Below are 24,340 nucleotides of genomic sequence, written 5' to 3' on the forward strand. Positions count from 1 at the left end.
CTTTCTGTACATTTATGTAAGAGGCTGTTTCCAGGACTTGAACCCGTGACCTCATGGTCACAAGGCAGCAGCTTTACCACTGCGTCAAGGCTCCCCTTCGTAGGTATATATAATTATATATGGTATATTTCTTTTGCCGGAGTGCACACCAAGAAGAAGATCGATCGGAGGAAACCTAGATAAGTAAAATTTTCAACAAGGCAAGTACTCAAAAGGGATCTATATTTCCGTGTGAAGATCACCTACCCGATCAGATCAACTTGGACGAGGGTCCAGCGCCTATCCCTGGGCATATAAATACACACGAGAGGACTCACGCAACAGGGGGAGCCAGCCACCTCGTCTCGACAAATCAAGCACACATCAAGAAGAGCAAGCGAGGGGAGATGAAAGCCAGTCGGGAGAGGCGCGCCCACAGCGGCGGCGTATACGGCGCCGTCGCTCGCTACATAGCACGTACGCATGTGAGAAGACCGGCGTATGCGGCGGCGGCAATTACACCCCGCCCAAGCATGAAGATGCGCCGGCCGGCGACAGCAGCGCTCATAGTCGTTGCGTGGCTCTTTAGTTGCCCATGCATGTTCAAGGATACTGCTACACGAGAAGAACAGCCGGCTGGGGCACCAAGCAAAGGAACGCAGCCGGCCAAACCCACGCAGCAACGCGCCCCTGGAGGCAGCGTAGAGGAGGTCAGAGGACGCACCGGCGGTGGCACGTGCGTAAAGGGGAGGCACCAGCAGACGCATCTGGCCAAACACCCAAGAAGAGCTCGCGGCGGCCGCGGCCGATTGAAGAAGCTAATGCGCCATGTCTAATTTATGGTACGTACTTTTTCTTTAAATGTATCAGGTGACGGGGACGACACGACCAGCGGAGAAGGCCACGGATGATGCGGCGCTCTTCTCGTGCCATGCGTTGGTGGCCGCGGATGATGCGGCACTCTTCTCGTACCAGATGCAATGGAGACGGTGAACGGCGCCGCCGGTCCAGGAGACTACAACGATACCTCCAAGATCGTCGTCTACATCATCAAGCCGGTGCCAGAGGATGGAGGCGTGGAACTCGCAAGAATGGCGCCAAACGTCAAGATGGTGCCGCGAAGGATGGCGACACGGAGCTCGCCAAGACGACGCCCGTTGTTTTCTTCATCAACCCGATGCTGCGGAGGATCGCGGCATGGAGTTCGCAAGGACGACGCCCGCCATCTACTTTGTCATGTTGGCGCAGGAGGACGGAGGCGTGGAGCTCGCGAGGATGCCGCCGCCGTGCCACGGTGGATGGCGACACGAGCTCTCCAAGACGACGCCAATGTCAACCTCATCAAGCCTGTGCCATGGACGATGGTGGCGTGGAGCTCGCGAAGACGCCGCCGCCGTGCCACGGTGAATTGCGACACGGAGCTCGCTAGGACGATGCATGTCGTTTTCTTCATCAAGCTGGTGCCACGGCAACACGGAGCTCGCTAGGACGACACTCGGCGTCTTATTCATCAAGACGGCGCCAAGGAGGACGAAGGCGTGGAGCTCGCGAGTATGCCGCCGCCGTGCCGCGGTGGATGGTGGCCCGAAGCTCACCAAGACGACGTCCATCGCCAACATTATCAAGCTAGAGCCCGGAGGCATGGAGCTCGCAGGGATGCCGCCGCGTGCCGCGGAGGATGGCGACACGGAGCTCACTAGGACAATGCCCATCATCTTCTTCATCAAGCCGGCGCCATGGAGGACGGAGGCGTGGAGCTCGCGAGGATGCCGCAGTCGTGCCACGGTGGATAGTGACACGGAGCTCACCAGCACAACGTCCATCATTAACATCATCAAGTTGGTGCCGCAGAGGACAGACGCGTGGAGCTCGCGGGTTGACACCACCGATGTCTACCTCGTCAAGACGGAGCCCGCGACCCGGAGCCGCGAAGACGACGCACACCCCGGTGTTGTCCGCAACATGAAGCCCGCAACACAGAGAAGATGGCGCTACACGGTGATGTCCGTGACCCGGAGGAGAAGACGGTGCCGCATGATGCTATTCGCAACCCGGAGCCCATGATGACGAGGCGCGACGGTGGGAAGGCGATGCGACTTCACCAAGATCTTACCACGGCCCAGTGAGGCGGTGCCCTTGTCTTGGCGGACCACCGTAAACTCGTCGTCTAGTCGAGACGAGGCACCACCACATGGCGTTGTCCATGTTTCAGAGCCCGTTGTCCATGTTTCAGAGCCCGTGAACGTGACGCACGATGGTGAGAAGGCGACACGACTTAACCAGCATCTTATTGTGGCCCCGTGAGGCGGCGCCCTTGTCTTGGAGGACCGCCGTAAACTCGGCGTCTAGCCGAGATGAGTCGCCAACCACACCGGCTATGCCGATATGAGCGTGCGTTGGTTTTACACCGACGCCCGTCTCCACCAAGGAATACTCCCATGAGGCGAATCCCTTGCATACCCCGACGAAGCCGCTACATCGTCAAGAAGTCCGTTCCAAGCAGGACCCATGCTACTCCAACACCGACTACATCAACGTTGTCAAGACCGACGAGGCGCGATGGCAAGGGCGAACGTGGCTAGCACAGAGCCATGTTTTGAACGGCACGTGTACCGACGAGGACACAGGCTTTGCCGCTGCCCACACACACTACACACACCATCATCATCATGCATGGAGAAAGCGAAGCGAAGACAACGAAGACGACCACACGGCTTAATCGGAGGCATCATGCGGAGCAACCCGCGGGAGTAATTAACCGGGAGCCTTCTGAGGCCCCGGGAACCAGGAGACCGCAATCGCCACAGTCAGGCTAGTCGCGCTAGTAGGCCACGGAGCGCACTTTTTCTTGCAGGATCTTGTATTTTGTTTCTCCAAAGAGATTAATGAAATACTCGTTTCCCGTACCTTTTCTTTGTGTACTACGGTACACTGGCACGCCCACATTTTCTTTCCCCGACGCATGAGAGAAATCAAACACCTCCTCTTCCCTTCTCAAGGAGACACATGACAGATTTTTCTCGTGTCAAACAAATTGGCACGCCCGGTGGGACATGGTTCTCCTCCCATCTTGGCTTCGTTGTGGTCGTCGAAATCGTCTTCGCCAATCTCCCAATGCGCACAGCATGCTGCAAGGATCTTCGTCGGTAAGACCTATTTCTTGCAGGCAGACTCTCCCTTGGCAACAAATCGGAGCCGGTGATGATCTAGCCCGGAACATTGCCGCCTATGGTCTTCATCGAGCATGGAGCCAGGGTCTACATGCATCAAGCCCAAGATCCTGCGCAGTTCCAAACTGTGCTGTCGAAAAAGGCACTAAGGCGGGAGGCTGCCAAGGCGAAGAAGAAGCATCGCGAGCTAATTCTTGTGGTGCGCGCCATGTTGAAAGAGTCAACAAGGGCGAATATGAAAGCAGATGTGGAGGCAACTCAACGCCTTCACACCAGGGCCGCAAACAGGCGAGCAAGTGTGGCTTCCCTTCACGCCTCTACCGCGACTTCACACTCGGAGCCGCCAACACCAACACCATGGCGCACCGAGGTCAAGCTACAGGAAGGCTTGGAGGCCATCTCCCACAAACTGCGTAGGCTCATGGTGAACTCTTGTTTTTTCGAAAGCGCACATCCTCTACGCAACTACAAGGGGGAGAATTGCAAGGCCCTACAGTTTCCATCAACCTCGACGATACTCGAAGATGTGCATGGGCGCCATGTCTCCACAAGTCGGCGGTTGATTGACGATCACTCTCCAACGACAATAGGTTCTCCGTCCTTTGCTTCGAGACACGGCACCAGGTGGCAAGGATTCAAGGCGTGGATCTTCGCCTACTCTAGGAACACATGAACCATATCTAGAGGCCGCTCCATGATCAAGGAGCACCGAGTACTTCATTAATGCAGGGTGTAGGTAGGATGAGGCGCCAATCCCAAGGTCATCATCCTCATCATGAGCGCCTCGACGACAGCCTTCACCAACTCACCACTTAGAGTGGGGGCATCCTAACATGACCCCACGCTGTAAACAATGTTAAGACATCAAGATGGTGGGAGGAACCCTCAACCCACTCAAAGGTGGCGACCACGGACCCTCTACGGCAAACTCTTCCACCATGACATGCGTCCCGTCCTTGGCAGGGAGCTCGGCCACAACTCCAGGTGACGACAGACAGGGCTGCATCATCCACTCGGCACCATGCGCCACCCCGTTCTCTCCCAGTGCAGGGTCGTCAATGCAGCCGCCAACTGGAACTCGCCAGAGGTGACTCGTCACTCATCCAAGGCGGGGTACCTTCCACACCATCGCCGACATGGAGGGGCCCCAAGGCGGGGCCCCGACTAACCTTCGTCAACATGGTGTGCCCCCAAGGCGGGCCATCCACCTCCGCTGACATGGAGCTCGGGTAGGCAGGGCTCCTTTTCACCTCCATCGACACAGATTTGGCTAAAGATGGGGCACCGTCTACACGGATGCCAACGCGGAGGTAGCTCGAAGGTGGAGCGCCTTCTACACCACCGTAGAAATGGAGCTCACGTAAAGTCGGGTGCCGTCTACATGTCCTCGGATCCTGCCCGAGGCCGGCGTACTTTTTGCATAGTGGTCGACACGGAGCTCGCCTAACGAGGGGCATCTTCTACACCACCTCGAAGCTCATCCGAGGCGAGGCACTGTCAACAACCCAAAACATGGAGCTCGCCTAAGGCGGGACACCTACACCGCCATTGACATGCAGCCCATCGATGTTGAGGCACCACCTACACCAGCATCGACGTGGAGCTTGCCTGAAGAGGGGCTTGGTCGACACTACCGTCCACGCGGAGCTTGGCCGGGGAGGGCTGGGTCCACACAGCCGTCGACGCGGAGCACGCCCAAGGTGTCATGCAATCTGCAATGTCGAACATGCCTACGATGGGGACGCTGCATACACCGTCACCGGCACAAGCTCACGCCAGGTGGGGTGTCATTTACACCGCCGCCGAGGCGGAGCGCCAGCCATACTATTGATAATATGGAGACCGTCCGGACAAGTCACCATCTACGCCATTGGAAAAGGAGCTTTCCTAAGGCGGGAACAATGTTTACCCCGTCGCAGACATAGAGCTCGCCTGAAGGCGGGCGACGTCTACATCAACACATAGCTCGCCCAAGGTGGGTGCACCCTCTACATCGCCAATGAGGCGGAGCTCAATCTCTACACCTTCGCTGACACGAAGCCCGTCCAAGGCCACCTTGCATGGTTTCATGCTAACCCTGTGTTGCTGCTTGTTGAGGCGGCAACATCGTCAACATCTACCCCAACATCCACACGACGAACGTCCACAACATCGCCCAAGCACCGGCGAGGCGAAGTTGTACTCCACCAACTTGTCTTTTACCGATGAAGCAATCCATATCTTGTCAGGCACCGACGAGGCGAAGGCATGTCATCCGGCCCGACACCGACAAGGCGGACACCACTAGGCCGGGCACCGACGAGGCGAAGGCCGCCCACTTCATCATCGGACAATGACAAGACGGAGGGATACGAATAAGCATAGCCGGAGCGATGGGCGTACCGCTCTCCCCTTCACTTCATCACCACATCCCCACCATTTTCACCAAGCCAACGATGCAATCTAAGCCTTCAACAAGACACTCAACAAGATACTCAAGAAAACAGTGACAAGGAACATAAGAGACTGGCATGGTCGTCTCTTCGAGTTCTTGTAGGCGTACCGCGTCACGGTCCGTACCCCAACACATGCTACTCTGTTTTCTCTCATTTACGGGAGTGAGGTGGTCCTACCACTAGAGGTCCATCTACCCTATATCCAAAATGAGACCACCCAAGACGAACAGGTACAACCGCGATTTCAGGAGCTCGATGCCCTTGAAGAGGGCGACTTCATGCCCTACAAAACCTAGAGCTTTACCGCCAGAATATGGTGAGAGCCTACGACAAGCTCGTCAAGCAACATGTCTTCCGAAAAGGCGAGTTGGTCCTCGTGCTCAGGCGTCCCATCCTCGTGACGCACAAGACGAAGGGCAAGTTCGAGTCAAAGTGGGAAGGACCATATGTCATCAAGCAAGTCTACGACGGAGGAGCATACCAACTCATCGATTCCCAGGGAGTCCGACCTATGCCCCCAATCAACGGAAGGTTCCCCAAAAAATCCTTAAATTTTGCCTCTTTTGTTGCCTTTCGGATTTTCATTGGGGAAACTTTTTCCGTGGGCTATCGAATCCATGGTGCATTCTCCTTTGCATTTCGTAGATATATCTAGTTTTCCCCAATTTTTACGGACCAAGTCCAACAAAAAGATGGCTTTCTCCTATGACACCACGTTGTTGATTGATGTTTTGGCTACCCTAGGACTTGTTCGAGTCTGGCAAAATGTGTTAGGTTGCAGGTGGAGCGGCTCCTACACCCACAATGCACGACACGTACAAGGTTTATGCTTCCGGAGGCAGCGGAGACAATAACTTGGGCACTTCTAAGTATTGAGACCCCGCGCTCTTCATGTTTCCCGGCATGCCACGTGGTCACAAAGGCTCGCACCCAAGGAAGACTGTATGAAAAGATCATGGAGGGATGCCTAACCCAACACAAGTTGGTTTGGTGCGTTAGTCACATGGCATCCCTGGGGTGCGCCACCAGAAGCTCCAGATAAAGTGCTAGAGGGTTTTTCCTAGTACACAGAGGTGAACAGTTGCCTTCCAAATTCCCGAGGTGGTTCCCCAAGAGATCCTGGAAGAAGAATCTTCAAAAAGTTCAAGCCAAATGTCAAAACAAGTCCATGGAGTTTGCTGCCAATCAGCCCGCGCAAGAAAAAAAATCCTATAACTTCACGAAACAACAACAACAACAACAAAGCCTTTAGTCCCAAACAAGTTGGGGTAGGCTAGAGGTGAAACCCATAAGATCTCGCAACCAACTCATGGCTCTGGCACATGGATAGCAAGCTTCCACGCACCCCTGTCCATAGCTAGCTCTTTGTCGATACTCCAATCCTTCAGGTCTCTCTTAACGGACTCCTCCCATGTCAAAATCGGTCAACCCCGCCCTCTCTTGACATTCTCCGCACGCTTTAGCCGTCCGCTATGCACTGGAGCTTCTGGAGGCCTGCGCTGAATATGCCCAAACCATCTCAAACGATGTTGGACAAGCTTCTCCTCAATTGGTGCTACCCCAACTCTATCTCGTATATCATTATTCCGGACTCGATCCTTCCTCGTGTGGCCACACATCCATCTCAACATACGCATCTCCGCCACACCTAACTGTTGAACATGTCGCCTTTTAATCGGCCAACACTCCGCGCCATACAACATTGCGGGTCGAACCGCCGTCCTGTAGAACTTGCCTTTTAGCTTTTGTGGCACTCTCTTGTCAACAGAGAATGCCAGAAGCTTGGCGCCACTTCATCCATCCGGCTTTGATTCGATGGTTCACATCTTCATCAATACCTCCATCCTCCTGCAACATTGACCCCAAATACCGAAAGGTGTCCTTCCGAGGTACCACCTGGCCATCAAGGCTAACCTCCTCCTCCTCACAGCTAGTAGTACTGGAACCGCACATCATGTACTCGGTTTTAGTTCTACTAAGCCTAAACCCTTTCGATTCCAAGGTTTGTCTCCATAACTCTAACTTCCTATTTACCCCCGTCCGACTATCGTCAACTAGCACCACATCATCCGCAAAGAGCATACACCATGGGATATCTCCTTGTATACCCCTTGTGACCTCATCCATCACCAATGCAAAAAGATAAGGGCTCAAGCTGACCCCTGATGCAGTCCTATCTTAATCGGGAAGTCATCGGTGTCGACATCACTTGTTCGAACACTTGTCACAACATTATTGTACATGTCCTTGATGAGGGTAATGTACTTTGCTGGGACTTCACGAAGCAAGAAAAAAAATCCCAATAGTCCAAGAAGCAGTCAAGTGGTCCCAAGTAATAAGGAACCGACTGAAAGGAAGGCGGGCGGTAGCTGTTCACCACCCCTCAATATGCACGAAGAAAAATCGCCAAGCCATTATCCCAAAACCATTTACCCTGAACTTATCACACCCAAGTCTCTGGGTTCATGGGGCGTGTGCAGGGGACATGTCGAGCTGTGGGGGCCTCAATATGATGATGGGCTAGAGTATGAATTTTTGTTGCCTCTCAGAAGCATCCCGAAACACGGCGTCTCACACCAAAGCTTATTTAAGTTGTTGAGTTGCAATCGTCATGGTCTTTCGACGATTCCTAATGACAAGTCCTTTGGTAGCCTTCTCGGATATCACGCCCAATAGTTGGCGTATAATGGGAAGGCCAACATTTTAAAAATCCACAAACTTTTTTTTCGCCTTTTCCATTTGGTGTTTCTAGTTGTGCTACTCCAACATCTTTGCAGCCATGGAGAGGTGCTTCCTGTCTTCCTCGACGACATTTTGATGACAAACCATTATATCGAACTACATCATGGGTGTTTGGGGGTAGCAATACCCATGCGTCCCTGACAACGCCGACGACACCTCGGCAACCAATGGTCTACACCAACACGCACGATGGGCGCCAGAAGGCAACACCTGCGCTCATAAAGGTAGCGTCGAGATGTCTCCGTGACCTCGACTCCAACAACAATGAAGCATGGGGGCAACATCAGCCCCTCAATCATTCCTAAGGCCGGTGGCATCCCAGCATACCACTAGAATTGCCACATCGTGAATGGTGTGGTGATTCACTCAATGAAAGGGGAGTTGTCGACGGTCTACCGACGCCTCGCCTACATCTTCACATGGAGTTCATGGGAGCAGTGCAAACCCGCCAGTGCGGCCTGCGTGAATTTGTGAAACCCTCCAATCAAGTCGGTTGGCACTGCAGCAGCTAGGCGGTCGCGACGAGATTGGTAATTTTTGTGTATTCTTGTTTTCAGGACAAGGCATCATGTTCCCGCCATGGAACAAATATGAGATTGGGTTTGTCTCATTGATCGACATCATGCCTGTTATACGATCCAACGAGCTCCCTAGAGAACACCAAGTGTGGATGGACATGCCTACACTAATTTACATTACAATCAATCAATCATCTTCGGGACAACGCTCAATGTCGCCGAATCTCGGGTCAATACCTCTCTAGGCTGCACACATGTTGATGCGCCTATTCATTACAAAAAAATTGTTTCACCAAACTAAGTTCGATCGCTTCACGCTCGAATTTTATTTGGTGAGGGGGCATTTGTTTGATGCAGTTTTGTACTAGAGAAGAGAGAATTTTCGTGAGTACAACATACACAGGGAAGAGTATATGTACACACATGGTGGACTAGTGCATGTACGAACTAGTTAATCTCTTACATGGTGGACTAGTGCATGTACGAACTAGTTAATCTCTTGATTGACCTTGTACGAGGTGCACTACCAATTTGCCTACATACGTATTACATGCATGTGGACTTGTACGTGGTGCATGACAATTTTGCCAATGTACATACATGTATGCATGAGGGCAGCAATATGTACAGCAGAAATACATATACCCGAGTTATACGCGACGGCGGGTACATACAAGTACACCTGCAAGTACCCGTGCGCCAGCCGCGTACTCAAATACTGCTAGCCACGCCGTTGGTCTGTGCCTGACCACGGACTCATGCACCGTTCAATCTACGGCCAGGTAGGTATATATAATTATATATGGTATATTTCTTTTGCAGGAGTGCATGCCAAGAAGAAGATCGATCGGAGGAAGCCTAGATAAGGAAAATTTTCAACAAGGCAAGTACTCAAAAGGGATCTATATTTCCGTGTGAAGATCACCTGCCCGATCGGATCAACTTGGACGAGGGTCCAGCGCCTATCCCTGGGCATATAAATACACACGAGAGGACTCACACAACAGTGGGAGCCAGCCACCTCATCTCAACAAATCAAGCACGCACCAAGAAGAGCGGGCGAGAGGAGACGGAAGCCAGTCGGGAGAGGCGCGCCCACAGCGGCGGCGTGTACGGCGCCGTCACTCGCTAGATAGCACGTACGCATGTGAGAAGACCCGCGTATGCGGCGGCGGCAACGACACCCCGCCCAAGCATGAAGATGCGCCGGCCGGCGACTGCAGCACTCACAATCGTGGTGTGGCTCTTCCGTTGCCTGCATGTTCAAGGACACTGCTACACGAGAAGAACAGCCGGCTGGGGCACCCAAGCAGAGGAACGCAGCCGGCCAAACCCACGCAGCGACGCGCCCCTAGAGGCAGCGTAGAGGAGGTCAGAGGACGCACCGGCGGTGGCACGTGCGCAAAGGGGAGGCACCAGCAGACACATCTGGCCAAACACCCAAGAAGAGCCCGTGGCAGCCGCGGCCGATCGAAGAAGCTAACGCACCATGTCTTCTTTATGGTACGTACTTCTCTTTTCATGTATCAGGTGACGGGGACGACGGACGACGCGACCAGCGGAGAAGGCCGTGGATGATGCGGCGCTCTTCTCGTGCCATGCGTTGGTGGCCGCGGATGATGCGGCACTCTTCTCGTACCAGATGCAATGGAGACGGTGAACGGTGCCGCCGGACCAGGACACTACATCGATACCTCCAAGACCGTCGTCTACATCATCAAGCCGGTGCCAGAGGATGGAGGCGTGGAACTCGCCAGGATGGCGCCAAACGTCAAGATGGTGCCGCGGAGGATGGCGACACGGAGCTCGCCAAGGCGACGCCCGTCGTTTTCTTCATCCACCGGTGCTGCGGAGGATCGCGGCATGGAGTTCGCAAGGACGACGCCCACCATCTACTTCGTCATGTTGGAGCAGGAGGGCGAAGGCGTGGAGCTCGTGCCACGGTGGATGGCGACACGGAGCTCGCCAAGACGACGCCAATGTCAACCTCATCAAGCCTGTGCCATGGAGGATGGTGGCGTGGAGCTCGCGAAGACGCCGCCGCGGTGCCACGGTGAATTGCGACACGGAGCTCGCTAGGACGACGCCCGTCCTTTTCTTCAAGCTGGTGCCACGACGACACGGAGCTCGCTAGGACAACACTCGGCGTCTTATTCATCAAGACGGCGCCAAGGAGGACGAAGGCATGGAGCTCGCGAGTATGCCGCCGCCGTGCCAGGTGGCCCGAAGCTCACCAAGACGACGTCCATCGCCAACATTATCAAGCTGGAGCCCGGAGGCATGGAGCTCGCGGGGATGCCGCCGCGTGCCGTGGAGGATGGCGACACGGAGCTCGCTAGGACGATGCCCATCATCTTCTTCATCAAGCCGGCGCCATGGAGGACGAAGGCGTGGAGCTCACGAGAATGCCGCCATCGTGCCATGGTGGATAGTGACACGGAGCTCACCAGCACGACGTCCGTCATCAACATCATCAAGCTGGTGTCGTAGAGGACGGACACGTGGAGCTCGCGGGTTGACACCACCGATGTCTACCTCGTTAAGACAGAGCCCGCGACCCGGAGCCGCGAAGACGACGCACACCCGGTGTTGTCCGCAAAATGAAGCCCGCAACATAGAGAAGAAGATGGCGCTACACGGTGCTGTCCGTGACCCGGAGGAGAAGACGGTGCCGCATGATGCTATTCGCAACCCGGAGCCCATGATGAAGAGGCACGACGGTGGGAAGGCGATGCGACTTCACCAAGATCTTACCACGGCCCGGTGAGGCGATGCCCTTGTCTTGGCGGACCGCCGTAAACTCGGCATCTAGTCGAGACGAGGCACCACCACATGGCGTTGTCCATGTTTCGAAGCCCGTGAACGTGACGCACGATGGTGGGAAGGCGACATAACTTCACCAGCATCTTATTGTGGCCCCGTGAGGCGGCGCCCTTGTCTTGGACGACCGCTGTAAACTCGGCGTCTAGCCAAGATGAGTCGCCAACCACACCGGCTATGCCGATATGAGCATGCGTTGGTTTTACACCGATGCCGGTCTCCACCAAGGAATACTCCCGTGATCCCTTGCATACCCCGACAAAGCCGCTACATCGTCAGAAGTCCGAGCCAAGCAAGACCCATGCTACTCCAACACTGACTACATCAATGTTGTCAAGACCGACGAGGCGCGACGGCAAGGGCGAACGTGGCTAGCACAGAGCCATGTTTTGAACGGCACGTGTACCAACGAGGACACAGGCTTTGCCGCTGCCCACACACACTACACACACCATCATCATCATGCATGGAGAAAGCGAAGCGAAGACGACGAAGACGACCACACGGCTTAATCGGAGGCATCATGCGGAGCAACCCGCTGCATCATGCGGAGCAACCCGCGGGAGTAATTAACCGGGAGCCTTTTGAGGCCCCGGGAACCAGGAGACCGCAATCGCCACAGTCAGGCTAGCCGCGCTAGTAGGCCACGGAGCGCACTTTTTCTTACAGGATCTTGTAGTTTTGTTTCTCCAAAGAGATTTAATGAAATACTCATTTCCTGTACCTTTTCTTTGTGTACTACGATACACTGGCACGCCCGCATTTTTTTTTCCCCGGCGCATGAGAGAAATCAAACACCTCCTCTTCCCTTCTCACGGAGACACATGACAGATTTTTCTCGTGTCAAACAAGAAGATCAAGGTTGATGGTGTTTGCAGAAGGCAAAATGCAACTACTGCGAGACCAACATCGCCACTCATCCGATCATCAATGGTACATCTGCTTTGCACAAGCACTTTCGTCTTTGCAAGTGTAATCCTCACAAGAATATAGGTGAGATAAGCAAGCTGTGCTGCCAGTAAATCATCGATGAAGGTTGAAGAATAAGCAATAAAGCTTGAAGTTTAGAAGATGGGAGATTGGCAGATGGCAGTGGCGCAACGCTACTGATCCTGTGTGCTTCCTGCTGCTTCTCTGCTTCTTTTTTGTTTTATCAAACTGAAGTGTTAAGTCAGACTTGTCAATGCTGTCGTGTGTGCTAAACTACAGCTGGTTTGCTGGTGCTATCTGTTGAGTCGAATTTGCTATGTTTATGCCCAGTTTATGTTAATTATCTCGAAGTTAGTCTCTGTCACTTATTTACTGTCATTCTTGTTTGTCAAGGAACGGTGTGGTACAGGGTATATGCTGGCAAAAATTTCTGTACATAATTTGCAGCTTATCGCCTGTACCAACCAAGCCATTTTTCTATACATAATTTGCAGTTGATCGCCTGTACCAACCCAACCTGATCACCTGTAAGCCTACATGTTGTCTGTTGGTGCAGCTTGCGACTGTCTTAAGTTTATTTTTGGTGAGAGGAAGTTGTGCGTCTATGCCAGACAATAGATAGCTACCATCCCAGCTAGTATTAGCCGCTATTCTAACCGACCAGCCCAGCCCAGCGCCCATCTTGCTAGCAGGCCAGCTATGCCAGTCAGCCAGCCCCATGTACGACGATCTGTTCGGTCCAGAACCGACGACCTAACCGAATGATCCAGGGACCAAACTCTCGGTTACGTTAAATAGTAGAGGCCAATCGGTCCATATTTTCTGAAAACCAAAAATTATAAAGCACCAAACCATTCTGTTCGGGGGAACCGAACATCCACCCCTAGTTACACCACATCAAAGCCGAAAATAGGTACCAAAATACTAAGTTCTTTTTGTACGATTAGCTGCAGTTCAGCTCTACTTGAAACAATGATTTATCGCCTACCTTTTATACCTCGCGTCTAATATCAAAAAAACAAGACACACACCTCCATTTGTACACAAAACAGAATGATACAAAATGCACCAGAGCGGAAAAGGTATAACTATGTCATCGTGAACCAATTAGTACGAAATGCACATGGAATGGAGGACATCATCAAAGTATCAAGGTGATGATGACCTTTTCAAAACGAACCACGACAGAATGATACAAAATGAACCAGAGGAACCGACACCCATGACTTTGAAAAGTTAATTTGCACTACCTCCGTAAAGAAATATAAGAGTAGATCACTAAAGTAGTGATCTAAACGCTCTTATATTTCTTCACAGAGGGAGTATTTTTCAAATATAAGATTTACTCACCAGTCAGAGCATTCCTCACATTGGATCATAAGGTCATCAGGATTGTACGGCATCTCACACTTGCAAAACCTGTCACATTGTACAGAAAGACAGGATAATAACAGTAAACAAGAGATTCTGATTCAAAAACTGTACAGAAATCAAACATGCAAATAAGGGAGGCACGCAAAGCCTAGCAAGAAAGAGGGATTTGATTGAGATTACATACAAGAGTGGAAGAAAATAGACTTTGATCAAATATTATAAAACAAGAAGCACAATTTAATGGGACAACAAGCTGCAACAACTTTTTCCCAAACATAGCTGCTATAGCAAACAAGGGATTACTCTTCGATTGTGGACAATATAAGCCAAAGCATGCATTGTGTACCACGAGCCCAACACATGAAATGCCAACAACTGTTGACATAAACCTTGCATTTTTTTTATGTCCCTTCCTATTGCCTTACATGCAAGAAAATAGTTGTGTTGCCTCTTTAGGAAAATAACTAAAACAGGCCAATAGATGGGTTGTGAATATGCAAAAAATTATCATCATATCATCAAGGGTACAAACTTGATAAGCTTTGGGATAAATATAGACATCATTCATGAACAAAACTAGGAAAACTAATTATAGTCAATATCATCGTAAAGTTAGAAATGCATCATTTATATAATGAACTGCCATGCCAAAAAACTAAATTACACAGTGCATTGAGAATCCATCTACCAACAATAAAACATTAGAGGTTGCATTGGATTCTTACACAGCTATACGGTCGGGCACGAAACTGCCGGATGCTGATTTGTAGTCAAAGCGACAGAAGAAGTCCTCGGCATTCACAGAATCAAGCTTTGTGTAGCTACGGAAGCTGTGGACATTGCATTTTCCCTCTATTGTGTCAGCACTCTGTACATCATAGTGGTCAGAGAGGAATACCTCTTTGGAACCATGAAATGGTCGCCTCCCACCAATGGATTCTTCTGGACGATAGTACCATCGAACCCGTACTCTCACATTTGTGCCTCGAGACCCTGTTGCCTCAATGGACTCGACTTTTGCCACATACGGTGGCTTTGATGTATCAGCTGATCTCATTAGCACACAGTCCCCAGCTGGAAGAAACACGTGGGAAAATCAGACAAAAGCCAGATTAGTTTTAATTGGTTCATTTTGAAAAGGTCATCATCAAAATATCAAGATAATGCCGGATCACAATGAGATAGCGATATTTTGGAGCATGGAAAAGTGAGGTCAATACAGCAAGACATACATTCAGCAATAAAATGGACATCAAAGCATCCATATTCTCTCATATCATTACACATCTGGATTGGTGCAAAATGTAACGGTTCACTGTCCCTGTTTTTTACCTTCTGTGCAACATTTCTAAGACTCAAAAAATAGAATGTCAAAATTATACATCCTACCACCCGGTGGTAGTTACCCTCACGTCTTAAATACTACTGTGTGATAGTATATATACTACTTTATCATTCTCGGTATGTTTATATACTATATCTAAGATTTTTCAAAGTGAGCTCTATGAAAAACTTGCATGTGAGTCCATATTTTTTAGTTTATTTTGAAAATACTTTCATATTTGTATGTATAAAAAAATAATACTAATAAATAGCACATACGACCAAAATATTGTTATACATACTACATACTACGCGTACATACTCTCGGTTTTGACATATACTCCCTCCGTTCCCAAATATTTGTCTTTCTAGGCATTTCAAATGGACACAACATACGGATGTATGTAGACATATTTTAGAGTGTTGATTCACTTATTTTGCTCCGTACGTAGTCACTTGTTGAAATCTCTAGAAAGACAAATATTTCGGAACGGAGGGAGTACTACATACAACATACAAAACTCATGTGAGGGTAACTACCACCGGGTGGTAGGAAATATTTGTCCAAATACGTCACATCCCCAATATGTCCTAATTTGTCCTAAACTATTGTTACATATATGTCAGCAATACAGGGGCAGGCACCCCTCTCAAGATGGATAAGGCGGGTCACAATCACGTATCAAAGACAGACGCCAGCTGGCACGGCTCGGGGCCTTGGTGGATGGACAAGCCTTGAGCACCAAGGCCCCCGGGACCCCGTCCATCATTGTTCCTCGCGGAAGCAGTGGGCCTCCCGGTGGGTCCCCAGGGCAGGTTGCAAACATACGAATTTATGTGCCATTGGCAGAAATATATCTCTCTACTATTAAAGGGGGATCCGCCGTCATCGTCGTGATGGTTCAACCAGCGCTCCCCTCTCACGCCTATGCTTCCTTCGCACGGCGAAGAGAAAAAATAGCGTGAGCCACGCACACACACCCCATGCCTCCATCTCCGCCCTCATCACCGATACCCTCCTCGCAGTGACGCCCACCCACGATCTCCCCCCTCCTCCTGCAAACCACCTGATCTCACGGGCTGCTCTTAGGAGCCGTTTCTTCATCCGTTCCGGCCCCCACTGCCCCTCTCTTCTCTTTCCCCTCACTCCCGTCCCATGTCTGCCTGTGCGTCCTACATGGCCCTCATGGCCTGCCGCCTGTATCACCATCACGCGGCCAACTCTCCGGCACCATCCCCGCCTCCCCACCTCCATCTACGGATCCTGAGGTGAAGACGTCCGTGTGCACCCGTCAGCTAGACCGTGAATCGTCTCCTCCTTCGTTCCAAGAATGGAGCCCTAGCACCTCCGCTTCAGCACCTGTACACCCTGTAGTAAAGGAAAAGGCCATGACTTGCTCGGGCGCTACAGCCCCGAAGGCCTGCACTGGTATGCCACCACTGCCACTCCTCCCGCGTCAGAGATCTGATGGCGCTAGGCAGGCGTTCAAGTTGAATGCGCCGCCGTCGGCGGAAGAGGTGTTTTTCCATCACGCTTTACCAAAGAGAAAGCGATCGAGGACTTCGTCGCCAGTCGTTGCACGCGGCCACCACGCCGGCAAAGCTTCCGCGCTACTTGCATAAACAGATTGATCTAGGCATGCTTCGTGTCTTGATGCCTAATTATGGGTCGCAGTGTTGAGTTCTCCTTGGTTTGTCTTGGTGATGCCCAATTTTTGGCTCTTAGTGTTTAATTCTTCTTGTTTGTTTGGAATTACAGGCCCTATTCCTTTTGTTCATTGAAGTTATCGGGGGCATAAAAATGGTTCCCCCACCCTTCTCCGCATGCACATGTACGTATGCACTAGAGGACAAAAAGATGATGTCATCTTAGAGTCTCCCCATATCAAAAATTCAAAATGTTTTATAGCTCAAACCATTGATCTGATTTAAAATCCATTTTCACATTAAAAAATCGTTGCAACGAGGCCTTCAAAACTAGATCCCATGTTGATATGTTCCGACGACTTTTTTTCGTGGTCAAAAGTTGCCACGCCTGTGCTAAGTTACCACATCCACGGTGTGTATATTACCATGCTATTTGCACAAAAATTACCCGGGGTATGTTTTCAACAACTTTTTTCACCCGATTCAAAGTTACCACAATGTTTTGTACCTAAGTGATCAGGTATGTAGTGCGTATATTACCATGTTATTACATAGAAGTTACCAAGGGTATGTTTTCAACAACTTATTTTCCATGTGTCAAAGTTGCTGAGGTGTTTTGTACTTGAGTTATCATGTCTGCGGTGCTTAATCACAATGTTGTGTGCACAAAAGTTACCGTGGGTATGTTTACAACAACAACAACCCCCTCCCCCTTTCCCTGGATCAGAGTTATCATGGTGTTCATGCGCAAGTTATCAGATCTGCGGTGAGTAAATTATCATACTATTTACACAAAAGTTATCCGGGGTGTGTTTTCAACAACGTTTTTCCACAAGGGTCAAAAAGTTACCCCGGTGTTTGTACGTAAATTATCACGTCTGCGGTGTGTATATTACCATGTTATTTACACAAAAGTTAAGGGTATGTTTTGAATAACTTTTTTCCCGAGGTCAAAAGTTTGTACTGAGTTGAGCATGGCTGCCAAGGTGGAGCGGAAGAAGGCGGTGAGGGGGGCATGTCCTCGGGCTTTTGCGCCCACATCGGGGTAGCCAGAATCTGGAGCGGGAGCATACGGTGGTTGAGCATGACGTTGATGACGTCGGCGAGCTGGAGGTTCTTCGTAGTGGACCACCACTTGATCCTCTTGATCATGGCTTCCACCTCGGCTGGGTTCCCCCAAGCGACACCCTTCTCCTTCCAGGATCTGAGCTTCTTTGGAGGCCCGGCCGAAAAGGCAGGGACCTCGACCTGGCCAGGGGCGAGCGGTTCGATGATGTAGAACCACTCTCGCTGCCACTCCTTCACCGTTTCAATGAAGGTGCCCTTGAACCATTCAGCCCCCTGGTTCTTGCTGATCATGGCCCCTCTGCACTCCGCAAGGTCAAAGCCGCTGGACTTCGGCTTGATCCCGAAAATCTTCCGCCACAGGCCAAAGTGCGGCTCGCAGCGGAGGAAGGCCTCGCAAACCATGATGAAGGAGGCGAGGTGGAGAATGGAGTTTGAGGCCATGTGGTGGAAGTCAAGCCCGTAGTAGAACATTACCCCGCGCACAAAGGGGTGCAGCGGCAACCCCAGGCCTCGGAAGAGGTGGGGGACGAAGACCACCCGCTCGCCTGCACCGAGAGCGGGCACCTACTGGCCAGCGGCTGGAGCACATGCAGCTATGTTGGCAGATAAGTACCCCGCGCTGCGTAGCTCTAGAATGGTGCCATCTGTCATGATGGAACCACCCCAATGCCACTTGAGGGTGTCGGCCATGGCTGGTGGGGGAGGTTGGACTCGCTAAAGAAGAAGGTTGTGGGATCGGATATGGGCGCTGGAGCTAGAAGAAGCAGTAGGTGGGAAGAATGGGAGCATGGTCGGTTGCGTTGTCCTCTCTTTTGCTCTTATAGGCCGGTGAAAGGCCAAGAGTCCCCCTTACTGTGCCAATAAAAACGCCACTCCCACCAAAGATGCCGTTAAGCATATGGGTGAAACAAAATCTTGATGATATCCCTGAGAAACCAGGCACGATCTCCACCTCAATGGGACGTGCCAGTAAAAAGGTTGCCTCGGACGGCAAATTGAGGGAAGCAGTAACTGCTCGACCTATCGTGGGGTGAGCCGTTAAAGTTGTCAGACTAAGTGGGACTGTTCGCACCGAGATGATTGGCCTTCGAGGCTAATTTATTCGATCTCTTCGGACAGGGTACAAGCTCGGGTGAGCCTCGGTTGGCATCGCTCCTTTAAAAGGAGTAGTCGGAGAATTATAAGGAACTCATCTGTTGAGCCAAGGACTCCGGATCCGAGGTTGTTATCGTCATGAAGGTCGTCCTCGACATAGAAGACCGGTTCGGGGGCTACTGACGGTGTCCTGGATTGGGGGATGCTAACCTAGCTAGCTCATGATCCTTGGGTTGGGCCGATGGGCCCTCATTCTTGGTCAAGACGGACTCCGAAGGCCGTACGCACGAGGCATGATCAAGACTACCTACACCGAAGACTGACGTATACTCCAAGATCTCTCTTGCTGCCTTGCTCCTAAATATCGACCTTGTAACCCTAGATACCTTCTCTGGCGTGTGTATAAGCCATAGGGTTTAGCCCGTAGAGGGGACATCAACGCAATATCATTCACCTAGCCCTAGAGTTAGACCACATATTACGATCTCGAGGTAGATCAACTCTGTACTTGATACCTCTCCACTAATATAAACAAATATAAACAAGAGCAGGACGTAGGGTTTTACCTCCATCAAGATGGCTCGAACCTGGGTAAAACATCGTCTCTCTGTTCTTGTTACCATCTGTCCGAGATCCACAGCTCGGGACCCCCTACCCCGAGGTCTGCCAGTTTTGACACCGACAAATACCATCATTAAGTTGGTGGTAGTCCACACAAAACCGCCATGTGCCATCCAGTTTCTTGACAAACAATCGTCGGGGAAGAAAATTCAGGGTTACTTTCCCAGATGATACCTTGTTGGAGCATATCCTCGCATTGGCGTTCGATCTCATCCTTCTAGAACTCAGGGTAACGATATAGGTGAATTGTAATAGGGGATGTTCTTGACAGGAGCTGAATGCGGTGGTCGCACATGCGCGCCGATGGTATGCTACAAGGCTTATCAAATAGTGCCTTGAACCCTTGCAGAAGTACGAGCATGTGGTCATCGATGGCACAGCACTAATAATGGAGAAGAAAATTAATAAGTTGGAGAATCAACTGAACCCGCTAGCACCAACACCATTGCTTGTCCCAGCAGCTGTAGTACAGGAAGAAGAGCCCATGAAAAAGGTGCTCTACCACACTGATGGAGAGAAGGCCAGTATGAGTTGAGCTCATACAGTTCAATGGACGATAAATGTTTACCATGGTCATTTAACAGTGAAAATCTATTTTCCTCACCACAAATCAGGTCACTAAATATCTAATATGAAGAATTTATCAAGCCCACTATGGATTGTAGTAAATTCTCCACCTTCACTACTGATGTCATAGTCGACTGTTGGCAGTTTCATGCTATATATAGGCAAAACGTATTATTTGTCTAATTACTCAGTGTATGGATACGTATATAATTAAATGGCAGTTAAGGACTTCGGTTATGTACAAGGCTATGTAAAGTGCATTTATGATATACTAAGAGATAGGGTGTCTGGTAACTGTTATTCAGAATATTGCATAGTTGTAAGTTGCATGCCATAACACAAACGCACAATAAAAGGGAAGTTAATTGACACATAATCTAGAGCGGTAATCCTGTATACCTAAGAGATTCATCCCCGCTAACCTATTTATCTTAACATGCAAGCTATCCACCTCACCACACAAGCCCCACACATGTATTACTTCATTTTCCTGGACATGCACCCATCCCACGTCAACGATCTAGCCAGGTAAGCAAAACTGAACATGCACATGCACGTCATTCCTCCAGTTTGGACTGTCCCTTTCTCTTTCCAACCATACATTAGCGACCGAGCCCTCTCTCTGATACAGAAAAAAAGATAACCGAGCCCTTTCCCTTAGAAAAAAGAAGAAACTTCTCCCCACCACGTGAGGGCCCTCCTGCGACTCCGACAACCGTCCGCTCGCGTCCAACAGCTCTACGGGTCGGATCGCCTCCAGTCTTTCTCCACGAAAACTCTCCATATTCTTGACGCTAATTACTCTCCCACAATTGATTCCTGTCTCCCCCTTCACCTTCTCCACTGAATGCCATTCTTCTACTACAGGTCCCCGGTCGGTCTCGTCTCAGGAGTTCAAGAAAGCGGCTAGGAGGAGTAGGCCGTGAGGATCCCACTATCGGTCACCCGAGCTCTCCGCAGATCGGGGAGGGAGATTAACAAGTGGATTTTGTTTAGGCGCAACTTGGATGCAGATCTTCCTTGGGGAACATAAGAGAGACAAGGACAACAATCCAAAGAGGGTCAATGGTGAGGCACCAATTGAGCATATACCAGGAAAGCCAATGAGATTGATGGGATGAATCTGAAGTCTCTGTTGTTGAAACGCATCGGTTGTTGGTGCCGCGCGTCGTAGCCACATCTGCAGTCATTGTCGTTGGTTGCAACCTGTTCCAATCCCCTTTCCATACCAGTTTCTTCCAGATCCCTCCTACCCGACTTCCTCTACTCTGATGCTTCTTTACTGTATCCTGCACTTGACTGTAAATTAGTTTTCTTGCGCCTTCATTGAGTTTTTTCAGAGACGAATCGAAGTTGGAATTATGAGTCACAAGTGTGTGTTATCATATAAGTATTTCCCCGACTCAATATATCAGCAGGTTATCAGCACTATAGTCCTCTATCCTTTGCAATAATATATGCATCGGACCAAATTCATCATTCATTTCAGTTCCTTAATCCTTGGTCACTGTAACTTTATTGAGTCTCAAAGTCTGATTATTTATGTAATTTGTGCTTGATCTTAAACCATTGCCAATTGGAGATTTGGATTGAGTGATCAGTACTGCCACGGTTCATGACCAATTGACCATACAATTACTACTTTTTTTTTAGAAGAGAAGCTTTGGTCTATACTTCTACTATTGCTTTTCCTGTCCTCTGTGCAGATTCTGTTCTTGGTGCGGATTCTTTTCTAATGTCCATCAACGAGTTGTCTGATTAAAATCGAAGCAGGTCAGGCATCTTGCTTAGTATGTACTATTGTCATCTATGATTTTTTTTTAGTCTGATGCATATATTCAAGAAGCTTGCAATTGCAAAAGTTTTTTCACAGCGCTAATACACACACTACCAATTGTACTATGACCACATTCTTATTCTTCCAATTTATGGTTATGTTATTCTTACATTTGTCTACTAAGTTCATCTCTCTTTGTTTTCAGCTACCTTATTTCTCCTTGAGAGTAACATATAACATATACAGGTGATGCTAAAACTGGTGTAAACAAAGATCGTGCTTACAGACTTGCCAACACATGATGTATTTTTGGGTATGTGCAGGTTGTCTTTCAGGCCAGTAAAAGTATTTTTATTGTTTCGGTCGTTTGTTGTAAATTGAATTGTATATATGGTAATATGGAATTTGGTTATCCCATTTAGTTTATTAAATTCTCGCTATCATGTTTTGTTGTACATTTGTTGGTAGTACAATCAACTCTAGATAATTGCAAGAGAAGTAAACTACATTCCTTTTGGATTGCAACTATATATATCTTCTTTCTACAATATACCAAGTTTACTTACATTGATTATTTTAATATGTATGTCTAAAGTAGAATGGAATTTCCACATTTCCTATGTGTCCTCTAAGAATGCACTGCATGAATTTTGAGTATTGCATACTAATATCCCGGGAATCATCTAGTTCATAAAGGTCATAACAGAACAACAGAGCTTCCTATGTGTAACCTATTCTACCCAACTTAATTCGAGCAGACTGCATGTGCACGAGCACATAAGACACACTATCCAACTTAAAATTTTGAAGATACAAAGTTTGGCCACAGACATAGAAAACTTGAGTTTTAATGCAGAGCACTGTCATCGTTAGTAACCAGTTGATCTATCATTTTGTAAAATTCAAACAACACAGCAAAAATGATGTGTTAAAATGTCATTTCAAGTTTCAATGTGCTAATTTCTTTTTGAGCTGGCTAGCAATTCAGCTTATCCCCGAAGTGAACAGCGAAAAACATTTCTTTGTCCACCATGGTTCAAACAACACGTCAACTAAAACATTTCCCAGACCAGCCAACCAATACCACAAATTATTGCCGCAAAAACAAAAACCCACAAAAATAATCCGGAAAACTCAGGAGCAGAGGGAGGAGATGAGCTGGGGGGAGAGCCTCACGCTTGATGACTTTGTCAGACCCCTTGATGGTGTAGGACTCGAGGATCTTCTTGGGCGGACGCGTCTTAGCCATGGGTTCGGCGGGACGGCGACGGCGAGAGGCGTGAGGAGCGGGGAGCGGGGAGCGGGGAGCTAGGGTTCGGAGAAGAATGGGGAAATTTCCTGTTGTCTACTACCCCTCCAAACAGAGCCTCGTCCTTTTTGGTTCGAAAACGCCGAGGCGCCCTTTTTTACCGCCTCTGTCGCGTTTCCCTCTCGTGCGCTACCATTTGATTCATGCAGTGAAAATTCGCTTGGTAAACCATTCGCGTAAATTATTGCTGCCGTCCAGTGAGGACATGGCCAATGCATAGCCTCAGGGTGGCCAATGCATAACAGAAAAAGTAAGTTCGAAGGGGAAAGCGAGATCCTCTTCAGGAGGCGGATGCTTAGAGATAAAAAGTGTGGTCCGGTGCATAAAATTGAAAAAGTTGAAATGGAGAGAAGGGATGCATGTGTAGTGAGAGTCACTTTCTATTCTTTAATAAGGTCCACTAGTAGTAGATTGCATTGGGGAGAAAAAATCAACACATATGCTTCAAATTACTTTTTGTCATGAGGCATATGTATCCATATGCCACCATTGTACATGCCCTGAGCGGATTGGGACGTACGGGCCGTCGCTGTGGATGGACGGAAGGAAGCTGGGCGGATTGGCTGTGGACCTCTGGTTATAAGCGCAGTGACCGAGCTAGCCGCATAAAAAAAGATGTTTCAAAACTCTTTATTTTCCATAAATAGTTGGACTGCTTACCATATGTGTTATGTGGTAAAAAATAGTTTGACATGACAAATGTATTAATTGCCCCTAGGCGGAAACAAGGATTTCGAACACTTCCAGCGACTGTCGCCGGAATCTACCCTTGATCCATCACTGGTCGCTCCTCGGGCACCCCTGAACTCGGGCTAACTAAGGGGGATCCTCGCGACCTTTCCCGGCCTTGGTTTGCGGGGGAACCGATGCGGACCGGACGACGACGATAAGATCAGATCTTAAGTGATGGCGGAGAACTCTGGATTGCATGGAAGGCTGGGGAAGGAGACTGAGGAGGAGCCTTT

The 24,340-nt window shown here is 49.8% G+C and overlaps 1 protein-coding gene across 1 annotated transcript in view; it reads right to left on the reverse strand.

Annotated features, from left to right (window-relative positions):
* LOC123044807 (chromatin remodeling protein SHL) overlaps positions 1-23,534 on the reverse strand; it is a 44,249-nt gene extending 20,715 nt beyond the window's left edge. The window contains exons 1-3 of the mRNA XM_044467686.1: positions 23,243-23,534; positions 14,694-15,042; positions 13,945-14,013 (exon numbers count right to left, since the gene is read on the reverse strand). Coding sequence (XP_044323621.1) covers positions 13,945-14,013; positions 14,694-15,042; positions 23,243-23,315 — 491 coding nt within the window. The 5' untranslated portion in view covers positions 23,316-23,534. The remainder of the gene's footprint in view (positions 1-13,944; positions 14,014-14,693; positions 15,043-23,242) is intronic.
* Between the last annotated feature and the right edge of the window lie 806 nt (positions 23,535-24,340).

This window comes from Triticum aestivum, chromosome 2B, assembly GCF_018294505.1.
Source record: "Triticum aestivum cultivar Chinese Spring chromosome 2B, IWGSC CS RefSeq v2.1, whole genome shotgun sequence".
Taxonomy (NCBI): Eukaryota; Viridiplantae; Streptophyta; class Magnoliopsida; order Poales; family Poaceae; genus Triticum; species Triticum aestivum.